General features: G+C 40.3%; 2 protein-coding genes across 2 annotated transcripts; both read left to right on the top strand.

Moving 5' to 3' along the window:
* The first annotated feature begins 770 nt into the window (after positions 1-770).
* LOC135791708 (sushi domain-containing protein 4-like) lies at positions 771-19,169 on the top strand. Its single transcript, XM_065302195.1, has 7 exons — positions 771-1,783; positions 8,959-9,162; positions 9,274-9,504; positions 9,569-9,804; positions 13,319-13,479; positions 17,752-17,945; positions 18,118-19,169. Exons 1-7 carry the CDS (start codon positions 1,069-1,071, stop codon positions 18,246-18,248), a joined length of 1,872 nt encoding a protein of 623 aa, XP_065158267.1. The 5' UTR covers positions 771-1,068; the 3' UTR covers positions 18,249-19,169.
* LOC135791709 (phosphatidylinositol-binding clathrin assembly protein LAP-like) lies at positions 2,019-5,696 on the top strand. Its single transcript, XM_065302197.1, has one exon. It carries the CDS (start codon positions 2,317-2,319, stop codon positions 4,135-4,137), a length of 1,821 nt encoding a protein of 606 aa, XP_065158269.1. The 5' UTR covers positions 2,019-2,316; the 3' UTR covers positions 4,138-5,696.
* Positions 19,170-23,908: the final 4,739 nt, after the last annotated feature.

Here is a 23,908-nt window from a genome sequence, read left to right as displayed (position 1 = left end):
ATTCCCCATATCTTCCAGGCATTCGCCTCGTCATGTCGTATCAGCCGTCGCCATTTCAGACCGCCGTTTCAACATGTCAACTATTCGTTTTTGCTCTGCAGTGCCAACTTGTTTATTAGTTTATCAGATAATGATTAAGAAATTTAATTAAAAACTCATTTTCTTTATTACATTACAACTTCCAGGGATTTCGGACCTAATTCAATAAAACCCCGCTGAATAATGATTGAATTATTTATAAACTCAGTCGCAGAGGTTTTTTGGTATAATTAAAAGTTGTTTTTAACAAGGATCTTCGTTTACGAAAATAAAATAGTGTGTTTTGTGTTTTGCGTTATTATTGTGAATATATTCAGAAAATTTATTGTTTTCTTCAAAGAACACTTGTAGAATCATATTTATAATATAAGCAAATTTATTAGGAAAACTGCTTTGCATAACATATCCTGCACCTGTTTTTGGTTTATTTTTAAAGTTGCTTTATGCATTTTATTAGAATATATTCAAATAGCTTTATTATGCACAAAACAATATAGTACTCATCCCAATTACACATGCACTCAGCATTCTAGGTCAAAGCAATTTGCATTGGGCCTGAACTAGGACAAAGGATAACATCCGCAGGATTCGCAAGCCCACCCGACCCAACCAAACCCAAAATTGCTGAATCTCTTTACTCCATTTCCCGCTCGGCGTCGCCAGTCTGCACTTTGCAAGCAAAACTCAGCGACAACGCACGCAGTTTGATTTCCCCCCACGTCTCTTACACACGAAGCGGCCTTGACTCGATCAGCTGATCAATGCACAAACGACTTACATTTCAGTTTACTATCCGTACCGTCCGTACGGTCCGTGCACAACGTGAATGTGATCAAAACAATGAATTGCTTTTTGTGCTGAAGGCGTTCGCGAGGTGCGTGAAGTGCTGAGAGGCGTCGATTAAGTGTGCATCGCATTAATGACAAACAGGTCAAATTAAATTGGCTATTATGCATTAACGTGGCCGTTTAAAACAAAACAGGATCAAGCAGGCGAGAGTCGTCCTTTGCATATAGATCAGTAACAACCATGGCAATGGCAATCGACGACTTCCATTCGTGTACCATACTACTTCTTCTGCTTTTTCACCTCGGCGGTACTAATGCTTTAAGCACGCTGCATACCAATAACACCGTGAGCGCCTTGGTGACGCTTTCGTGTGCAACTTTTGACGACATAGAGCACGGTGTTATAAGCCTGGAACAAGCCGATGACTATAGTAATCTGCAACAAGTTCTTCACGTGCGCTGTAATCCAGGATATGATCTTTTTGGACCACCAAAGATCCTCTGTATCAATGACTCCTGGAAGATTGATCAGTATCCAAAATGTATTGCAAGATGTCATCCACCACCAAAACTATCCAATGGAGATGTTGACATTGATATGAATTTGGGGACTGACAAGAAGTACAGTAAAGGAACAGTTGCTACCTACTCATGTCATTATGGGTATCTACTTCAGCCTTCTGATGGTCAGTATAGAGTTTGTGAGAAGGGCATTTGGACAGGCACCAATGTGAGTTGTGTGTTGAGTGAAAAGAGTTCAGAATGCAAACCATTGAGAGACATTGACAATGGTTATCTTCTGCATGAGCGTGTCATGACGCAGTTGGACCCGGATGATACATTTATTGTACATTATTATTGCAAGAGTGGCTACAAGTTGAAAGGTGCAGCAGTGCTAAAGTGTTTGCCTGATGGAACTTGGTTTCCCAAAGTTTTACCTCAGTGTATTTTAACAGGTGAGTTTAAGTATACATTTATTTAGCTGTGGTATTTTCATTACTTTATGCATCTGAGTCAAAAGTAGTCATTTGGAAGGAATTTAAAAACAAATTTTAAATTATTTATGACCTTGGACTCGTTGTAGAGCAGCTTGCACACACTAATCTTCAAACCAAACTTGAAGCATTTTGAAGCTACTTAGTTTGGTTCATTGTTAATCTGCAATTTTATTATAAATACATGATGACTAATGTTCAAATCGAACAACAAAGTTACAATTGATGACTTACTTTGTAATAATTTACTGTAGAACGAAATAGTGTTTGTGTACATGAAGCTTTACGTTTCGTTGCGCTTTCTACTTGCGGCGTATAGATGTCACCGGTCGGACGTATTGATTCAATGTGCATACTGGCCTGATTCCTCGTAATCGACCCGTTCAGTACACGGCACACCGAAACGTTCTTTTGAATTGAACACTCTCAGCTGTGTCGGTGTGCCTGCCGTCGTCGAGAAAAGTGCGTTGTGCAGTGTAGAAGACATCCGCGAAATGGCTGGGCAAACGATAAACGATCGTTTACTCGCCGCGAAGCACAGCATCGCCGGGCAGGGCCTCGCTAAATCCGTGTGCAAGGCGACCACCGAGGAGCTGCTAGGCCCCAAGAAGAAGCATCTCGACTATCTTGTGCACTGTACCAACGAACCGAATGTTTCCATTCCGCAGATGGCCAACCTGCTCATCGAGCGGTCGCAAAGCACCAGCTGGGTGGTCGTCTACAAGGCGTTGATCACAACGCATCACGTCATGTGCTATGGTAACGAGCGTTTTACACAGTATCTGGCCTCCAGCAACGTATCGTTTCAGCTGTCGAACTTCGTCGATAAGACGGGGGTTCAAAGTGCTGTTGGGGCACGCACCGGCTATGACATGTCGCCGTTCATACGCAGATACGCGCGTTATCTCAACGAGAAGGCCCTCTCGTATCGTGGGGTAGCGTTTGACTTCTGCAAGGTGAAGAGAGGCAAGGAGGAAGGTTCAGTGAGAATGATGAATTCAGAGAACCTACTCAAGACACTTCCAGTTCTACAGAATCAATTAGATGCTCTTTTAGAATTTGATTGCACTGCAAATGATCTGACTAATGGTGTTATCAACATGTGCTTTATGTTACTTTTTAGAGATCTAATCCGCCTGTTTGCATGCTACAATGATGGAATCATTAATTTGCTGGAGAAATATTTTGAAATGAACAAAAAGCAATGCAGGGAAGCCCTGGATTTATACAAGAAATTTTTAATCCGCATGGATCGCGTGGGCGAATTCTTGAAAGTTGCTGAAAATATTGGCATTGATAAAGGTGACATTCCGGATTTGACTAAAGCACCAAATAGTCTTTTAGATGCTCTTGAACAACATTTGGCTTCACTGGAAGGCAACACTCCAACTTCAGCCAGTAATCAAAAGAGTCTAAAAAGCGGTGTATCTGCGCTCTCTAACACTAGCAATGCGTTTGCTGCAAGCAGTTCAATAGATGATGCTTTGAAAGCAGCACTTTCTGAAGAAGAAGCTGCGATGAATCACTACAAGGCTAATGTTGGCAGTCCGTCAAGCACCAATCCTTTCTTGAGCTCGCCGGAAAAACCAGCCGCAGCAGCTGCTGCCCCAGCTCCAGTATCGAATCAAGCAATTCTTGATTTATTCTCCGCTGAACCCACTCCTGCTGCAGCACCTCAGCCAGCGAAACCAACCAGCGCCTTGGATGATCTACTTAGTCTAGGCGGTAACCCGTTCCAAGATATGTTTGGCAATGGTACAGCTGCGCCAGCCCCAACAAACGGTAATATGTTTGCTGCACCAGCGCCAGCACCTGCTCCAGCGCAAGATTGGTCCAACGGATTTGCTGCTCAGCCTGTTAACCCAATGTTCCAACCACAGGCGCAACCTCAGGCATTCACAGGTAGCGTGTTCAACAGTAACGAACCTTCTGTATTTGATCCACCAGGCACCATGCCTGTGGCGGCACCAGCTCAGCCCGCAGTACCACAACCTCAGAAACAACCAGCCAAGTTATTCACTGGTGATCTAGAGAGCAGTCTGTCTTCCCTGGTTGATAATCTCACAATGGACTCCAGCAAAAATCAATGGAACTCGCCGAAAAATCAGCCAAAGATGGGCACAGCACCGACCGCAGGTGGTTGGCAACAACAACAGCAACCGGGTGCTCAATTTCGCCCTATGGGGGGCGCGCCAGGAACGATGCAATATCCCGCCGGTATGCAGCCGATGGGCAGTCCTCGAATGGGCGCACCTGTTCAACCAGTGGCCCAACCTCCACCAGAAGCCAGTTTCGATCCATTTGGCAATTTGTAGGATTGCTAAATGCGGCGAATCTGCTGAAATACTTACTTTACGCAAAGAAAGTAGTAAAACACTTCGTTCTTTAGTTTACAAAGAGCCAAAAATTAATTTAATTAATTTGTTAGTCATTCAAACCGCGATATGAATGAGAATAGCTTGCATTGTAAATGTATTTGTCGCCTTTTTTTCCTCATAAACATAAAGGAAGTCAGAGCATTAAAATGTACATACACTCTAGAAGAAAGTAGTAGCAAGGAGTATACTTTTGTTGATTAAAAATACTTGTGATGCACCATTATATTGGTTTATGTTGTAAGATAGTTAATAAGTAGCAGAATTTTAAAGATCTGTGGTGTATGCACCATTTATGATTAAGTTAATGCGTGGATCATTCAAGGTGCAACTCAACCTGAACATTTTGGCATTTATATTTTTACATTCCATTTGCAACATTTCGAATTTCATTTGAGCTAGTCTATGAATTTTAATTATCTCTCTTGTGTGCTTCACTTTGTTCAAGGAGAGTGCTAATACGTTCCTAAAACAAATTAAAGTCTACGCAAATTATTTATTTTTGTAAACAATTGTTAGATTAATTTAATTAATCTGTTATTTATTTTTTTGCTCTATTCTGTCGTGCTGTGTTGTAAATTATTTAATTTGCTAATACAATTAATTAACTTCCTTGAACGTGCATATTGTTGAATTGTGTACGCCTTGTGCAGTAGAAACAATGTAGTTCATAGGTGCAACGATGAGTTATTTTGTAAATAATTACGAAGAACTATGAATGAAACAAAACATACGTTTTGAAATGGTACGCAACATAGATACGAGGATATTTATAAATTAAGTAATTAATAAGCAGAACGCGTTTTGTTTATGTTGGCTGGCGATGACATTATTCACGTCCCCTACGAACAAAAGGATACGCAAATGACGAAACATACAACACGAAAAAGAAAGTAAACAAGAACTACCACGTACATTGATTGTATAAATTAGGTTTACGAGCACACTTGGTCATTATAAAATAATTGATATAATTATCAATAGCGTACTATACAGGAAGACAAAGCAAATACCAAAAACATTATTAACCAAAATATTTACTAAGCCTCGTTGCATAATTGCTGCGAATTCACATCATCAATTAACTCGTGTCATCACATCAATGTGTGGTATATTGCAACAACTAAATATCAATCCTTAGGATCACGGATAGCAGTCGAAGAAAGTACAGGAAAGGAACTCATGAATATTACTAACAAACTCAAATGAATAAATTTAAACAAAAAAAATAGTTATAAGCAAGTACATACTATCAAATATTAATTAGAGAAGACGTCTAGCAACAAAGGAAACTATTGTAAACTAAGATAATGATAATTACCAATGCAGATTACGAAGTGCGTACATGTATATGAAGTCAGGGGTCAGTTGTGAACCATGGATTATAATGAGAAATATGAGATACAAAGATTATTGAATATAATATTGAATGATGTAATCAATATGTGACAATATATTTAAATGCTGTTAATAAAATAAATTATGCTTACATGTTATAAGATGCATCCACACAAAATCTTATTGCCAACTTCTTATCATCAGTCATCTAAAAATAAGTTGTTTTTGGGAGTTTTTATTCGTATTTAAGTTGTAAATGTCTTGTTGAAGGTAAGCATATATTACAAAACAGCAGCTGTAAACTTAAGTGGCAAATATAACAAGCGGAATTGTAAAAATGCATTAAATTGCATTTTCTTATGCAATAAAAGTGGTCCATCAGGGTCAATTCCAGTTCAACTTTGAAATTGTTCTGAAATACAATTTTAAATACAGTTTTTGTGTAGACTTGCATAGGTTTTGGCAGCTACCTTTTCTAGTTTTATTTATAAAACATATCTTGGCCTAGGTATCATTTGGAAGTATTTAGTGTTTTGTATTGGAGTCTTTGTTCATGAAAATCTGCTTCATGAATTGCCGAATGATGGAATTAACTCCCAGTAAAATTTTTATTTATATAAAAATATTCAATTGTTTTTAAAGAACACGCAAAGTGTTTCAACTTGCACGAATACGAGTGTTATCATTAGAAACAAACAACTTACGGTCACGAATAAACGTGTTTATGCAAGGTCAAGTCGAAGGTGTTCTAAATCATTCCGAGATGGCACTAAGATGCACTATTTTACTAAAAATATTCTAGCGGTACAGTATCACTTTGCAAATATATGTTAGGCTCTTTCGCACAAGTTTTAATACAATTTATTTCAATTAAATCCTTTTGACACTTATAATAACAGATTGGTCCTTATATTTTTCTTAGTGTTCTTGCTCTCAATATTGTCAATAGTACAAGACGTGAATATTATAAGTCGCAAATTTATTAGCATGTCATTTTCCTACAACATGCATAGACTGCTGGACACGTGTCGCAACTTTAATATGATTTCTTCATCCTTTTTATCTCTGTCCGTCACAATATTGCCATTGTGATACTGTTCGCCCTACTTTGTGCAGTCAGGGTGGCTATAATTAATCCGGGGAAGGGCACAACACGGTCGACATTAACATTCATGTCCGATTAAGCTTAATGTCTATGCATTTATAACATATTCTTTGTGCTCGAGCGGCTCGCGAGACAGGTAAGCAGGCAGGACGACAGATAAAAGTTATATTTTTGGTCTCATTCAGGCTGACCGCGACCGTTCGTAACAAGACGCACGCGTTTCATATTAATATGCGATACCGCGGCGCATTAATACAGATATTTGGTGACCTCCCACGTGGAAAATGTAACGTTTGCGGTGCAGTATCAAAAGGTATCAAAGAGCGCCGGCTCGTTTGGAGATCTCCACGGCAGAAAAAAAGGCAACGAGCGTACGACGTTTTGTCTTGCGGTCAGCTGCGGCAGGGAAAATGTACGAGCGCGCTGAATGCAGCCGGACGTTTTGTATTGTCGACATGTCTAACTCGCGGCTGGGTACGTTTGCGAGGGCGGACATACACCGTGTACCGACTGTATTTTTCTCTCCGGGCGCGCCGCAATGTTTGCTTTGAGTACAATATTTGTATCTATAAGCAACGGTGCACGTATGGCGAAACGCGAGAAAACAATTAATTACGAGTTCATGTTAAGCGGCGCATTAAATGCTTGTCCGACTTGTCGTTTTGGGCTTTTGTTGCTTACACATTTTGGTTAATACGCCAAGATATTTAATTACCGAGGAAGATGGAAATTAAATCTTAATCCTGACCGACTGCGACTGATGACGTTTGCGCCGACATGAGGGGCTCAGCTTCTACTAGCTCGCGTGCTTAGATTTGTTGTCTTTAGCGTTTAGATACGCATAAAAATAGGGCCCACGTGCACCACGTGTATCTCTGATGGTGACGTGAAGTTGTGGACACCGGACGCGTTTCTGCGCTTGATGCATGTCATGGTTCTAGATTTCCGTCCGCATTATTTTGAGTTTAAGATTGTTTTTCGTCGTTGTGCTCGCTCGGCTCGCGCTGATTTAATCTCGGCGTCCGAAATGTCGCATGTTGGCTGTCGGTTTGGTCGAGTTTTACGACGAAATCGTACGTGGTAATCTCGAAAACCGAAAAATTTATAAGCGTTTTTCGCCGGGACATCGGGCGCAGATATGGTGTTGCATTATCTGGCATCTTTGCGAAACGCCCGCGTGTAAAATGACACAAAAACACAGAAATACGCGTGTTATCGAATGCTTGCCTCGAGAACCAAATCGAAAAAGTAAATTGAGATCAGTGAAGAGCTCCGAGGATGAATGCATTAAGCAGAGTTTTGGCATATTAGCATGTTAAAAATTGAGTGCATATATTCAACAAACGATCCCATTTGATACATACTTAATTAAATTTCTGTTTATCGCTTTTTTATGCGTTTAATATCAATGAGTCATTCGCATCACACCTACACGGTCTATTCTGACCGCGACATGTTTCATATTTGCAAAAACAACACTCACTTTCCAGCCAAACAATTCGCAACAACAAAAAATCAATAAAAATCACTGTCGGCTTTCATCACTTATATTAAGCAAACCATACTCTCTAATTACAAAGCGCTTGCCGCGAGCTTGACTCAATTGTCTCCGACATTGGGGGTCTCATTGGCATATCATGAATATTCGCGATAAATAATTTTTTATTTCATTTAAATCTGATCCTGTCCTCTCACGTCGTCCGCGTCTTTAACGATCGCACTCTTTGTCGCTCCTCATTATAAACAGCAATTCATTTGCGATGCCCAACCTAGGGCGCGATGTGATGTACAATATGACTTGTTGATTACATCTCGCGCGGGCATTGTGGTCTCGCGGGCCGCGGGCCGGCGAGGAAACAAAAAACGCGGCGCGCACACAAAAGGGCAAAAATAAAGAGCGGGCGACGACGCGCGCGGCTACGGCGCGCAATGAAAGACGCCCGATAATCACCATTATTTAACACAAAGAATTGATTATTATGTGATCAAGATGACGCCCTGGCCAGGCCCGCGGGCAGCTCGCCGCGCGCGATCTCATCTCGTTCGGCTCTTTAACAAGTTCATTATCGTCATTTAATTGTTGCATTCACACGAAACGCACCGTTTCGTTCCGCCGAACTCAGCGATTGTGTTGTGATTTTTTACGACGTGTCATTTCTTTTATCAACGCGGCGAGGATCACGATCATCATCGCACCGCAAATCACTGAGTACGATGTACAAAGTAAAGAATCGATCATCATAGCGTATATTTTGGATTCACTTGGATTCAGACATGTTATGCAATGAAGAATAATGCGATTTTTCTTGGATTTACAGACGAACCTAACTGCCCTCTGCCAGAAAGCTATCCGCACGCGACAAGCAAGATTATCGCTGGAAATCGCCTGGATGATATGGTCATCTCCGGCACTGAAGTGGAATTCAATTGTTTGCCAAAATATCGAAATGCAAACAATCCGTGCGAGCCTTCCCGGATGCGTTGCATGGAAGGCAAGTGGATGGGCATGCCACCAAGTTGTGGTAAGTTTTATCATTTACGCTAAGTAAAGTTAAGTAAACACTTACTGTACGCTTTTCATTGTATAGTTGTATTTCGAAGTGTTGAGAGTAAATTTTTTTTCGGTTTTGTAGAAATTGCAAATGAATGTGATTGTCCGCCGAAAGTATCCTGGGCTACTTCATTGATAGTCACCACTACAGAGACAGGCAACAAATGTCACTATCCTATCAATACGAAAGTGACCTATGAATGTATGCCCGAATATGAGTTAAAGGGTAACATATTTTTAAATTGTTCCTCAAATGGCTGTTGGACACCCGTCGAACCTCCAGTGTGCAAAATCAAGCAACGATATTACTATCGTATGTATTCTTTATTGTTGTATTTGTAAATTGTTTTAACTTAATATTTTAATTGTTGTTTTAGTGGAGACGAATGGTGGTGAACCTATTATTTTTTCCTTGGCGACGGGAGCTGTGGTTCTCCTCATTCTGGTTATTGCATGTCTAGTTATTGTCTGCCGGAAACGCAAACCATTTTCGCGCACAGTGGCGATTCCACCTCCTGTGCCACGTTCTGATCTTGCAGATCATGCGAGTCTTTTGCACCCTCCGGACCGACTTGCGTTGATTGCGTTTGCGGATGGCATGCAGGTCGGGCAGGTAAGACTTTCACTTATAATCTTACAAGTGGTACTGGTTTATTAGTCATGCGGTATTAACGTCTCTTGTTTGTGACTATCGACAGCACCTTGACAGCGCCACAAACTGAATTATGCAATGGTGTCAAGAGTGGTTGATTGCAATTACGCTATTTTCTAATGAAGCCGCGAAAGCGGGGCAGTCTCGGTGGCGCTTCGCTTGATCCGCTCGAAGCTGACTGTCGCGCGTTGTTAATGTTAATTTTGCGTTGTTTTTTTCGCTCTCGCATGCGTTTGCATTGAGTAATCAATTGGCAGCATCGTGCTGACGGCACGCGGCGGTGGAAAGTAGCGGAATATATTTGAGCGCGCTCTATTAGTGCGGCTATCAATAATAATTATGGGAGCGCAAACTAGGCAAACATCTTCCCTATAAGGCCATGAATTTTCTGTACCACGGCCGAACGTCTCGTGCGGCGCAAACAACGCGCAAACACGCCGCGCGATTCTAATCAGGCGGCGTGTGAATGTTTTGCCAGTTTTACCCGTTTCGAGTGCCTAGCACGAAACAGAAGAAAGCGACAAACTTTGAAAAACAAATAGGATAAACATCGCAGGCGACAATGACTGGCACTGCTGCGTGACACGTATTTTTTGTTGTTTTCTATTATTTAATTAATTTTGTGAAATTTTATTTAGTTAATTAGCTAAAAATTAGTCATCTATTAGCAGTCATTCTTTTGCGTTGTATAATATATTTTGTGTTGAAAAATTATATAAATGATGTAATTCATTGATTACATCTTAATTTTTTTTTTAATGCGTTATTGTCACAGTTAGTTATATTTATTTTCACTCATGACTTAACAAAAAATCTTAAAAATCCGCGTTGAAATGTTTCTAAAGAACGCGCATGATGATTTGACATCCGGGCGAGCGTTATCATTTACCTCAGTGATACAAAGAAACCAGCCGAACAATTGTGTTTATGCAAGGTCACGTTGTAGATGTTCTAAATCATTCCGAGATGGCAGTAAGATGCACTATTTTACTAAAAATATTTCACCGTTGCAATAACATTGCAGCAACAATGTTACTTCGTGAGGCATGTTTTTAAAGTAATTTTTATGCATAAATGAGGTGTGAAATTTAAACGCCATTTTCAAATTGAAAGTGTTTTATTTTACGTGAAGGTGAAATTCGCCATTATTCCTTCTTTCTCATAAAATATCCGCATATAAGAAACGCCGCTGAAATTTATGGAATGCGATTTTTGAACGTCCACACGTCAATAATACAAGCAACCAAATCAAATTTCATTTATTATGTTTCGTTGGTGCATATGCATTATACGGAGAGTTTCAAATTTATTAAAGAAATGCACCCGTTTCGGATGTATGGAAAGTAATTGCAATTATTTCGATATCGAGCAATTTTTGATCCAAGGCGAACATTCAGTGTAAGAGGTAGTCGCCCATTGTCTTTTCAAGATGCGTGCATGAAGTATGAAGAATGATGCCCCATTTGGGCGACGTGAATAGCAACATCGGACAGGCAACAGATCGCGCCAGGAGGAATCAAAGTTTCGGCGTGCAGGGCCGCGACGCGTCGGTATCAATCATTCCGGATATTCGGCTCTTACCTACTTCTCTCCTTCGCATATCGAGCATGCATCGCGCACGTATCGAGTTTCTCGTTCCGATTAATTTATTACGGCGCAGAGGAGACCGACGTCGACGAAAGTGCGAAACGATATCGACGACGATTAATAATTGAATCGATATTTTCGATTCGAGCGCACGTACATACTGGCCGCGCTTGCCCCTTGCACATCCAACGCGCATCACTGCTACCATAGCAAAGATAAAAGGAATGAAAGAGCCAAACCGGCGGCGAGTAAAACGCTCGATTCGATCGGACGAAATGAAATTGATTTCTTTTCACCAGATCACAGGGTGACCTTCCAGCACGCTCCGTCTCTGATCGCCGACGCTTATTTGTTCTTATTAACGCCGCATTGTGTTTGCCTTTTTTTCTGATCCACACATCCAAAAACGTATATTTCAAATACTTTCTTTCCACTCTGCGTTGTTTTTGATTGCTTAGTTCACACGTCGAATCAGATCCACATGATTCAAATAATAAATACTCACCATATACGGGTACCAACCGCCTTCCACATACTTTTACAGTTTGCGGTGTGTGTTTGTAACGCTGGTAACACTACCGTAATTGCACACTCGCAATTTGGCATTCGGATTAAATTTAAATTACAATTACGCCGTTTAATTAACTAGCAAATTAAACGTGTTGGAGTGATAAATTCGCCAGCACATCGCGTCACGCTGCGGTAGTATATTAAATTACATTGAGTCTTGCGCAGTCGCTATTAGGAAGAGGCATAAAACGTGAACTTTTGCGCTTCAACGCCTTGGAAGGACAACGCAATTTCACTTATGCATCTCGCATGCCACACGATGCATCACCAACAGTGTATGCACGCACCGTTTGTGTAAATTAAATTAGTGTTATCTCGATTATGTCTGCATCGAATTTCGTCATTGGCGTGCGGTTAATATTAGACGTTTGGCTGCTCAACGCCTCCCAACTAGCGTTTATAGGTATATTAGGTACGGTGATTGATTTTTCTTCGTGCTGTAATGTCTGCTGTTTGTGTGCAAAATGTAGTTGAAAATTCTTTACATTTTAATAGAGTAATTTGATCAGTGTGTTCGTGCGGCGAGGATTTGCTGCGGCACATTGCTTCGCGGTTCTTGCACGAGTAGCTGTGAATAATTCGTGCTTACGAAGATGAAACGAATGCTGATTATCTGTTTTATTCGCGTTTATATGCGAGCGAGAAAATTGTAGCAATTTGAGCAACGTCTATAGCGCTTAGTCGTGATCTATCTTTAGCTATGCGAACAGAAATCGCTCAATCATTTAATAATGTTATATTTATAATAATATTGTGAACATTTTTGATCGGAAATCTAAGAAAACATTTTTATTTGTAGCGAAACTCTTTAACTTCTTGTGTGGTCATTTTTAACACCTTTTATCGACCATTAACGACCGATTGTCTTCGCTTTAATGTCGTTGTTTAATTTTATTCTTTTACACCTATAATCATATCCTAATTACCGTCATCACCTCACTGCTACGATGATGGGCGCCCGTCGTCAATGATGATGTTATGGACGCCGTCGCCTTTCCCGAGTTCAAAGGGTCGCTCGCAACATAACAAAACGCTTCTTTTGTTTATTATTATATCGTTCCGAAGCGATGCACACGCCGTTACCTTAGTATTATATAGTAATGCGCATTAAATACATGAGCACAAGTACTTATACTATTGAGACATTATAAAGCGTAATTAGCGTGACAATTTACACACGTCTTTTACTCATACAAAGTTTTATACGATTGGTGAGTTGTTTGGTATAGTTCATCATATGTAGATTTAAGATATAACGCTCTGATTTCAGATAATTTGTTGTGCGTTGGCTCATTTGTGTGCTTTTTCTCTGTTGCAGTCCGGTTTGCCCACTTACGAGGAGGCCACCAGAGACCGAAGCGGCGGCATCGGCGCACAAGCGGCGCGTCTGCAGCGACCCCCATGGCCCTCATTAGCCGGCAGGCGGTCGCGGAATTCGCCAAATCCTGACAATATGCTCTTCACGCGGCAGGGCTCGTTGTAAGTGATTTCATCTGGGCCTACAGTTCGTTGCAGAACTCCTTGGATCCATTTAGCGCTCCTTTTCAATCTGCGTGCCCGCTTTGCTTACGCAATGCACGATACAATTCGAGCACTTGTTTGATCGCCACGGGGGGCTTCGTAATTTTTGATATCGTTTTTATTTTTTATTATCGCATTTTCTCTTTTTGGTCGCGCGCCGCCTGTTTCAGCATGATTGTATATCGCATATTAGTTTTCACTGATTGCTTTTTTTCGAATTGGCACGGCGGCGGCTCTGTAAAGTTGGCGCACTCGCTGCTCTAAACTTTAAAGTCGTTATTTATGCGTCGCTTGTCGGTGGACGCGGAGCCGACGCGCATCGCCGCAAAACGGATTGAAATTATGATATTGTGAATCGGCACGCAGGTCGTGTTCGGCCGTTTTGCGTTAATTAATGCGGCAATTACGCGCTGGCACTTGCACGTGGTCTCATCACTGCCATCATCCGCAAATTGTGAACCGAAAACATTCTTGACGCACGTAATTCAATAGTATAATGATCAAACATTTAAAAAAATCGAATTAATTAAAAAATATCTATAAAAACATAAATGAAATATAGAATGTCTCAGAGTAAATCGGCGCCACACGAGAACTACACTTATGCGCGCATCTCATGTTTGTTATTATGCTTTTATTGTTATCACATGAATATGAATTTCACGTTCGATGCGCCGTGCATGCCTCTTACAGGTACACAGATGAACGAAATCTATCAAACGCTATAACATATGAGCGCTTGGCGTCTAGCGCAGTGAAACAAAAAGCTCATACGTCGCTTGTGCAGAGAAGAAGACAATGGTGGGATGGGCGCAAATGCACATAATAAAATACACTTGAATGCGGGCGCGAAGGGGGCGCCGCGTCGGCGAGCGAGTGGCGACACGACCATCGTTCGGGGTTCAAAGGGTTGACCTCCCATCGTAGACCATTGCGAGACTCGCAGGGCTTTACGTTCACGACTACGAAGAAAAAACAAATAATGGTTGGGGTCGGGCCGCGAGCACACGAGCGCAGAACCTCAAATTATTAATATTAAGCACCCGCCGATAATATATTGCCAAACCAACGACTAATAACACAGTCCAAGAGATCACGAATTGTTTCTCACCGTACCTCAAACGACGAACAAATTCTCGGTTGAAGCTTTTAGTAGCATGTTCTCAGAAGCACTTCTTCACTGGGGGATTGTGCAGTACAATAATAAACTCTGTTTTTTGGCATGAAATGTGAAATTGATTTTAAACGATACTGAATGAAGAAGTGCGCTGTGATTGAAGAAGTCAACCGAGTCAAGTGCTACTCAATCGGTATCCACTAGCAGGAGTTGATGTAACCGAGCAAATCACTTACTCGTATATCATTGAGCTACCAATTCATTCATGTGCTTACCAGGTGGCTTGGCTAAGCACTGCTATTATGCTTACTCGGCTGCAACTTCTTCGTATTTGTGCATGCATGGGCATGCATAGAAAACGTAAACCAGCGGAGCGCGTAAAAAGACAACGCGTGCAACCATAAAAGGTTAAAATATGCAAATGCGCGACGATTAACGTTAAATAAACGTTGCGTTTATAAGCTATTAATGCGGTTATTATAAGTACCTATACTGCGACGTCTTTTGAATGGGCTGGCTTGGCATAAAAGTTACTCCATATTGAAAGCATAGTGATGCTGGCACGCGCTACCACTCGTAATAGGCGCCGAAGCAAAGAATCATTCAACTTTTCAACGTTTGCCGCGTATTGCGGCTTACATTTATAACTCGCGATATAATAAAACGAACACCTTACTTGTAAACAATGATTAATTGGTTTGTTTATTGCGCTCGATATGTGTTTACACTTTATATAGTCGTAAAAAGTGTGCCGTCGTTGTCGTCACTGAGCGCGCAGAACCAGATCAATCATAAATTACCTATATTAATATTGCGGCTCCATGTTGGTACTAACTTGTCATAGTAGCGGTCAAACATAAACTATTCAAGAGAATTGAGTGTCTAATATAATAGTGCAAATAAAATTAAACATTAATGGAGCAAGTGATTAAATTATTAGGATTTTTCGTATTTTTATTGCAAAGTAATGTTTTTACTTTTGTTTTAGTTGAATTTTATGTTGCTCCGTCATTAAAAAGCTTTATGCTTTCACATAAAACTACTTAACTTGTAATGAAATGGTTCCGCGTGTATAATAAAATCTTTAAACATAATTTATGGCGCCTAAATTTTATGAATTACCAGCCAAGTGCTTGGTGATGAGGCGTACGGCATACCAGTACGTGAAATAGCCAGATTTCCACCGTGGCAATGTTTCTCATTCGCATCGCGGCCGAACCAAAGAGTGGACGGCATAATTTTTGCGTAATAATTGTCGAAATGAGCACTCTGGAAGCATTTTAACAAGATGTTCGCCTCGAGTGCCGCGCGCAACCAAGCAGACGTATTTTTATGTCCAGCCCGCTTTTTACGTGTTTTTTTTCGTTCGATTCAAACAAGATCCGCGTGTAACCAGCCGTTGCGAGCATTGGCATTGCATTGACAGCAGCGATCGAGCTGTTTGGTCGCCGTTTAGTGACCATTAGTCATCTTGGAGCCGTGTAATCATCATCGACACGCTTTCGATATGTTGTGCATGGAAATCACAACAAAAAGTAATGCAAACGCGGACGGGCGCGTGGAAAACGTTTAAAGTTAAAGACAGGACAACGCGATTGAGCTAACTCACTCGTTGGAATTGTTGTTCGATCGGTCAATTATCGTAAACGATCCGGAATTTAAAGTTAACATAAGATGAGAGCGCGAATATCCCTGTGGTTTTGATCACGAAGGCGTGTGAACATTGAAAAATACGATTTCATCGTGATTTTGCTCATTTAATCGCAACGTGCACAGAGAAAAAAATCGAAAATACCAGATATGAATTTGATTGCCCCAATTTCTTAACGGCAACTTAACAGCAACAGCGTGCGCACTGGTTACACAATCAAGTAATTAATAATTAATCGAGTCGATGGTGCGCTGATAAAAAAAATAGTTTGCATTGAGCAATCGATGCTTGTATTAAACGTGCATTAAAATGCATTAAACATAATGAAAACGTCTTAATAACACTGCGATAGCAATGAAGAAATAAAATGAGGCGCAATGCGAGCGTTGTCGGCGCAGTGGAGCATGCAACAAAACCAATAAAAGTGGCGAATTAAATGCGAGAATGCGAATTAAAAGACGAGCGAGGGCCAAATTTACGCGTCTCATTAATATTGATACTGGCGCGCATTTTGGGCGTGCGTGTTCGCGCACATAAGTTAAATTTAAACGATGTCGAGCAACCCTCTCGCCGCTGCAAGCAATAACAATAATTTTTGCTGGTGTCCTTTTATTTCTGAGACGTGGAAGCAATGAAAAAGCAGCGCGCATTATCGTTCTCGCACAATCGGTGAATTAAAAGCACGTCCAATGCGTAACTGTCACGAGCAAGGCTATCGAAAGATTGTCGATCTGCCAAATCATTCGCATCGCTAAACTTTCCTACACTCAGCCTACACATTAACAAAAAAACATATCGACGGCTATTGATGAAGATAACAATTTTATATCAGTCTATACTTTCATCTTCTCATAAGAATTGATATCTTTGGACGCTATTTTTAAGATTATCATAAATTGAAAACTGATGCGACATTTGTCTTGACATTCGGTAGGTGTTGCGGCTTCAGATAGATAACTTGATAGCATCGCATCGGATGCGAGTTATTTAAATTATTGCATTTTATGCAGTATGCAAATCGGTCATTTGATCATCATTTATTTCGAAAATTGTCGCCTCTCGATGTTGTCAACTTGATGGACATGTTAACGTGCATTTCTCACTTGGAGGACGTTCTCTACGTCCAAGTGCAAATGTGTAAATGACGTCGAGTCGGTGTAAATTACGGGTTATGTATTTTCATGTTGTTTCTTTGTGCAACTCACACTAGTTATTAACTATCAGTACTCTATTCATTTATATGCTTATTTGTCGCAATTTTTCATGGGGATGATTGAGATTTAAACTCTAATTTAATAGCACCATGATACTGTTTTATTTATCATGAGGCTGCTCCTTTCCTTTTCCAGTTTTTCGTCCTGAAAGTGTGATTACCATATTAAATGTGCATGTAAATGATTTTTTATAACGGTTTTTACTTTTAAATTGGGATATAATGTAGGGTTTTGTGCTATTTTTACAGCGCATCTCACACGGCGAGCTCGCGTTCGGGCGGCGATCCGATGGGCTCCACCGACACGATGGCCGTCTCGGAGAACTCGACGACGGTCACGCTCGACACGGCGTCTTCTCACAGCGGCTCGCAGCCGGCGTCGTGCCGTGCGCATTGCGGTAGCCTCGCGTCTTTCGACACCAGTTCCGTACTTAACACCGAAGGTATGCCATTACCTATAATCATGGGCATCGCGTAACGTAAGCGCAACCCAGGGTAGCACAAACGCACGCGACTGAAGCCACTTAATGTGGGATGAGATTCTTTTTAATTTTCAATTATTTGGACATGCTTTTTTAAAACTTCGGTTAACTTTTTTGTGCTTGTATTTTACAGGAGTTCCTTTGCTTGAAGAAAGTGAATTAGAAGAGATCCAATGCGGCGAAACCGTCTCGTTGGCGATGGAGAATCGGTCCATGTGCGACAGTTCGTCATACAAGCTGTCGACGGCCTCAGACATTGCTTAGACTTATCATAGATGGTCATTACTACAAGCACTATTGTACAATACTGAATCATTGAGTTTGTTCCTTATGTCCAAATGTATTTATTTAAGTTGATTTGTGTGGAGGGGGTTAGTTTATATGTTTGACTTGATGATAACATATCGGATAATACGATTTTACTCTCGAATTCTGAGCTTACGGTAAACTATAGCTACGCAGCGAAGACATTAGAAAAACTACATGTTCTATGATTGTACATAACTCGCATTGGTTTAACAAAAACATAATGGTTTAGTAAGGTAAGAATGTTCATATTAATCAAAAGAAACTCAGAAATTTCATAAATGTCAAAACGCCACGAAAACTATTCTTCTTAGATTTGTTTTATCGTGATTTTTAATTTGATTATTCAGTATTTTAGTAGAGTGTAGATATGGCGTTTTAACATTTGAAAGTTTTTGAGTCATGATAGATTATAAAATTTAAAATCCCCATTCTATTTTCTTAATGCAAAAACACAGAGCATAACTACTATAACGCCTGATAACGAACGTATTATCCTAATTATAGTCGAATCCTAGCAAGTAAGGGAAATTTGTGACCAAAGTTTAGAATATTAGCCACCTAGTCGAATCGAAAACGCTATAAACATTTTATTAGCAAACCTCTGTAACTTTCCATCATTCAACGAGGAAACATTGACAGCGACTTCGTGTTAAATGTATAATATCCAGAAATGAAATAAATGTAAATATGTCATAACCCTCGCCAGGTGAAATTTAAAATTTAACTTCAACTAACCGCCCATGAAATACAAAACATGACGTTTGCAATAAAAATGTATTACTTAAACGAGCGTAACTTAAATTGTTTGCGACAACTATCGCATAATGTGCATGGTTAATTGCGAAATGAAAAACGAATAAAAATAAAATATGCAAACATTGTCTTTGTACCTGTAATTCTATATTCCTATATGTTTAATATGTGCTAGAAATTCTGACCTTTCATTTCCTTTATATTTCTGCGGTAAATCTTGCGCCCGAGGAAATAAAGACGTGCGCGATTCGTTTGCTTGTCCGGTTGATTATCGTGTCAAATGTCAAGCGATGATGCGGCCTAATTGGAGCACACCTTGCGACAAAATTTTTAGCGATAATCGGCATGCAACATCGCGAATCGCCACGCTATCGGCTCGCACTAATTGGTTAAGATGTAAACGTTCGAGAATGACGCGCAATAAAAATGCGGATAAACGCATTGCGGTGCAGCGCGCTCAACAAAAAGCATGGAATAGTGCACCTGGCCGCTATGGCAAACAAGCAGTTTCGTACGAATCGTCTCGTTCGCAGAGGGATACCGAGTTTGCGGTGAAAAAGATAATCGTCTTTCTTTTTATTTCTATCGATTATCGACGAGACCGGTGGTGATTTATGTGCGAAATGCTGCGGACGCTTGCGTTGATGTACTACTACGAGGTGAGCCTCACAAAGAAAAAAATAACACCAACAAATAAATAAACCAAACGACACTCTGCGCTATGCAGCGGGGACACAAAAAATAAAAACATAAAATTGAAAAGTAACTTAAAACCCGGAGACACAATCGCTGTTGGAACACTGGTCGAAGTCTCAAGAAGAAGAGCGCAAAACACTAGTCGTCCAGTTTGAGTAAGAGTCATTTGTAATGTTTTGCAGTGTCGTAAATAAATGCGGCTTTTCATTTTTCCCACATCATGTTCAGCATTCATCATTTAAAGTGCTCGTGGAGAGTAATATTTTTAATCCGTACTTGAACGCTGGGACAGCACGAAATATGTATCGCTGATAACTTGAAATTAATAAGTTGCACCAGTGTAATCTCGGAATGCGCAACCATCGCACACCCATGGTCCCACCAGCTTTAAATGCAACCTTGAAAAGCATTTATTATCAATTTGATTTATCGATTAAATCGTTTCGGTAAAAGTATCGGCAGTGGCGTGCAGGAGCGCGCGACTTGTCGGGTCGGCCCCAATGCGATCGACAAATGGATTTTTTAGCGCTGGTAATGGCGCGAGCGTTCTACACCGGTAATTATCAAATATTTGATTGGTCTTTCATTATTGCTCGTTATCGTGAGTCAGATAACCACGATGATACAGACATACATAAGAAAAACTTCGAGAGAAAGAAGCACAACGCATTTATAAAAATGAATAAATTAATTTGTACATGAAACTTTCAAATTGTAGAAGATTATCTTCTACTTTTGTAATTTTGTAATTTTCGTTCCTCACTGTCAAGCAACCAATCACAATTTGCTGTTCTTGGTTCACAATGACAATATCGTAGCTATATCTTTCAACGGTGAATAAATTCGTAATGTTTACACGCCCATTAGACAGACACACATTGAAGCGTTTGCATTACGCACTTAATTTTCCACATTAAAACTTAATGTACGTGCCTACCAGTTGCGCCTGGTTTGTAAATTACTGCATTTCTGGGCGTATACATACCTACAGCTATCGCTGCGAGTAGATACACTATGTTAGGAAAAATGAAGACACACTTCTAGCTATATGCCCACAATCTCTTGATCGTGTGAATAAATAATGGAAATTGAAGATATTCATGATAGAACTGCTCGCAGGTATTAATTTGCTTTGCATGCAATAACTGGCGCTGACAAATATCATTACAAGTTTGCAATTAATTAAATAAAGAATTATAGATTTTATCATTTGATAAGTGTATCACATACTGTGAAATCAAATCTTACTGCAAATAATGAAATTATGGATTTACCACGTCAGAGAACGCGCAATTCTGCAGAAGTAGGAAGGAGAAGGAATCTGTAGATTTGAACAGCTCGATGATTCAGACACGACTGAATACTTTGCTCGCTGCGCTAGCCCTTTTATGACTCCGGGCAACCTGCTAAAAGAGGTGGGGGAAGTTTGCTAGCAGTACTGCTGTAGTTCTGAACTTTCAATTAACGCACTTTCCAGCTAAGCAATAAATTAATAAATTATTCTTCTCGTAACGGATAATTAATTATTTATTTATTGTCGCACAAAAACTTACACACCTTGCATTGAACATTCTATGATCTGCGGATCATCTTGACGTGCAAAATTCCATCAAGCTTTTAAGTCGTCGTACGCATAAACAACCTCGAGCAAATGTCGCAGTCTGCGACCAATACATCAAGCGTCGGCATCCATGGATAATATACTATTACAATGACTTATTGCCACTGGTCGAGTTTAATTGACCATCGAGTTATTAAACGTACTGGCGCTGCGCCAATTTGTTTCACTGGGATATTTAAGACGCCACGTTGACAGCTATAGACACGATATCCGACAATATTTACTAGCAATTCTCAAGATTTGAAGTAAACTTTTACCAAAAACTAATATATCGTCATTTCAAAGCTAAGCTTCATTTTGAGGCTAAGTATAAAATCTGAGAAAGCACTAGCCGTTTTCTTTATCTCGACATTTCGCGGATTTGAATGTCGATTATCACTTCGCATGAGTTATTCGGCCGTCCATCGTGTGCTGTGTGACCACGTCCATCGATGCTTTTGCGGGTTCGATGGTTTGGACGAACGGACGAACCGACGCTAACGAGTAACAAACAGACAGACATAAGTCAATTTTATTTACTTAATGACGGGGCTGGTGCGCTTTGCGGTCTCAACCGACGCGCTCGGGCTATCGGTATCACCAAACAGCGCGCGTTCGCCGATAAAAAACGCATTCGATATAATGAGCGCTTTGAAATGTCATGTCGCATGTTATGTAAAGAAATGAGATATGCCCGTGCTGGTTTCTGTACTACTGACCATCTCCAACTCAGCATGGAAGAGAGAAACAAAATCATCAAGACAAGCGTCGATCAATTTGTACACTTATTAAAAAAAATTAACAGAGTATAATTTATCTACAGGGTGTTTTAAAGAAAAAAATCTAAGTCTTAATTAATAACAAATTGAATTTTATTGAATCCTTTGATTACTATAACGGCCACACATCTCACCTCGGCAAGTTAACAAGTTAAGCAAATTTCAGCTCTGAAGAAGAGCTTAGAATAAAGCAAGCTCGCAATTTTAATTGGAATTAAATTACATTTGCGGCCGGGGCCGGTCGCTTCGTCTCTGAAGTCGCGGACACCGAGTTCATCACGGTGCCGTGCGGGCAGCAGAAACGTTAGGTAGGTGGTCGATATTTTTCCATGTCAAAAGTCAAACAACAAGGCGCTTTGCTTTTCCACATCGGCCGTGCCTGTCCGGCTTTTTATCCGTTTTTTGCACGAAGAGTTCAACGCCAGGCGCGCACCGTTCGATACACTCGATCAATCAGCTGCCCGCAAATTGCAAACGCAACAGCGAAATAGAAGTATGATATAAAATTAAATAATGCACAACTTGACTTGCTTATTCAATATTTTGACTTGTGCATTGAGCGCATCAAACGGTAAAAAGGTTTAGTATGAAACTGTGTGAGGTAGATGGATATTTAACAAAAATTAAAGATCGGACAATTTGACGTAATAAATCTAGCGCTCACGAGCTGGAAAGCGATTAATAATTATTGTTTATCTGTGCGGCTCAGTGGAGGCCTCACCCGAAAAATGTATATTTATGATAATTACAGTAATTACTCCGTTATAAAGAGTGCGCCCTTCCTTTTAACATGTTTAACATCTTTTACAATATGTTCGCGGGCAGGAACGTGTTAACAATCCGCTTGGCACGCTTACACGTTGTGCAAAAACTGCACACAGTCTAATTAGATTTGTAATTTATCGACATGTTATTAAATCATTACGGGGGCATTTTTACGATGCTCATCGTTGGAGCACGTTTCGGCTACAAAGCATTTTATTTTTTATCGTCGCGATAACGATTACCGATCGTTACGATAACGTCGCACAATGTTCGCCGAAAACAACGCTTTCGGTAGTTGGGTAGCTGTGCCCGCCGTAAAGAGCGGTGTGCGGCAGCTTCGCGCCGGTATCTTCAAGATGTAGAAAGTGATTATGCAGAATGTCGGGACTGCTCCACATCAGCGTTGTGTTAAAGAGTCAGAAGTGCTTGATCATATGAAATGTTGCTTTGTATATGCGCATTGTAAACCGCATGCGTAGCCGTAAAACGCTACTGTCATTAAATGCGATAAATCAGCTATCGAGCGTACGAAAACCACCAAAAAGGAATACCAAACGTGATTTTGCCAAAATTGCCCAATTCATCATTCGTCCTAGTGATTTAAATTTCAAGTTTGTGTGCCAATAAAAACAAATACATTTATTTCGTCCTAAAATTGCGCCGAATACCAAAAAGTCTTGGATGGAATCAGATTGTATGTTTTTTAAGTCGGATTTTTTGAGCTGCACGTCGATGCACTTTTGGCAATTGATCACGGCGCATGAATGATGCAAATATCAGTGGCGCATTAATCAAAACCGATGGCATTAATCAAATCGATCTCCGCTGGTTGTTCATTCCGGTTTGGCGTAACATTTATTCAGTGACCGAATACGAATGCCAGATTACGAAGATGTACATATCTTTTGGACAAATTATAAGAACACGTTCATTTGCACATTCATATTACACAATTTTGTCTTATAAGTATGTGCTATTTTTATTTTATTTAGAAATAGATTAATGTACCAATTAATATCGCA

This window comes from Atheta coriaria, unplaced genomic scaffold, assembly GCF_025399875.1.
Source record: "Atheta coriaria isolate IRGN ID8LTWV9N9 unplaced genomic scaffold, Caltech_Dcor_3.1 hic_scaffold_5_pilon, whole genome shotgun sequence".
Classification (NCBI taxonomy): Eukaryota; Metazoa; Arthropoda; class Insecta; order Coleoptera; family Staphylinidae; genus Dalotia; species Dalotia coriaria.
Note: the sequence above shows the minus strand (reverse complement) of the source record. Positions and strands in the feature narration are given on the sequence as shown.

Excerpts from the sequence above, each read along its gene's own strand:
- LOC135791708 (XM_065302195.1), top strand. The coding sequence starts at position 1,069 with ATGGCAATGGCAATCGACGACTTCCATTCGTGTACCATACTACTTCTT. Across the intron at positions 1,784-8,958 it reads ACCTCAGTGTATTTTAACAG|ACGAACCTAACTGCCCTCTG; the intron begins GTGAGTTTAAGT and ends TTGGATTTACAG. Across the intron at positions 13,480-17,751 it reads TTCACGCGGCAGGGCTCGTT|CGCATCTCACACGGCGAGCT; the intron begins GTAAGTGATTTC and ends CTATTTTTACAG.
- LOC135791709 (XM_065302197.1), top strand. The coding sequence starts at position 2,317 with ATGGCTGGGCAAACGATAAACGATCGTTTACTCGCCGCGAAGCACAGC.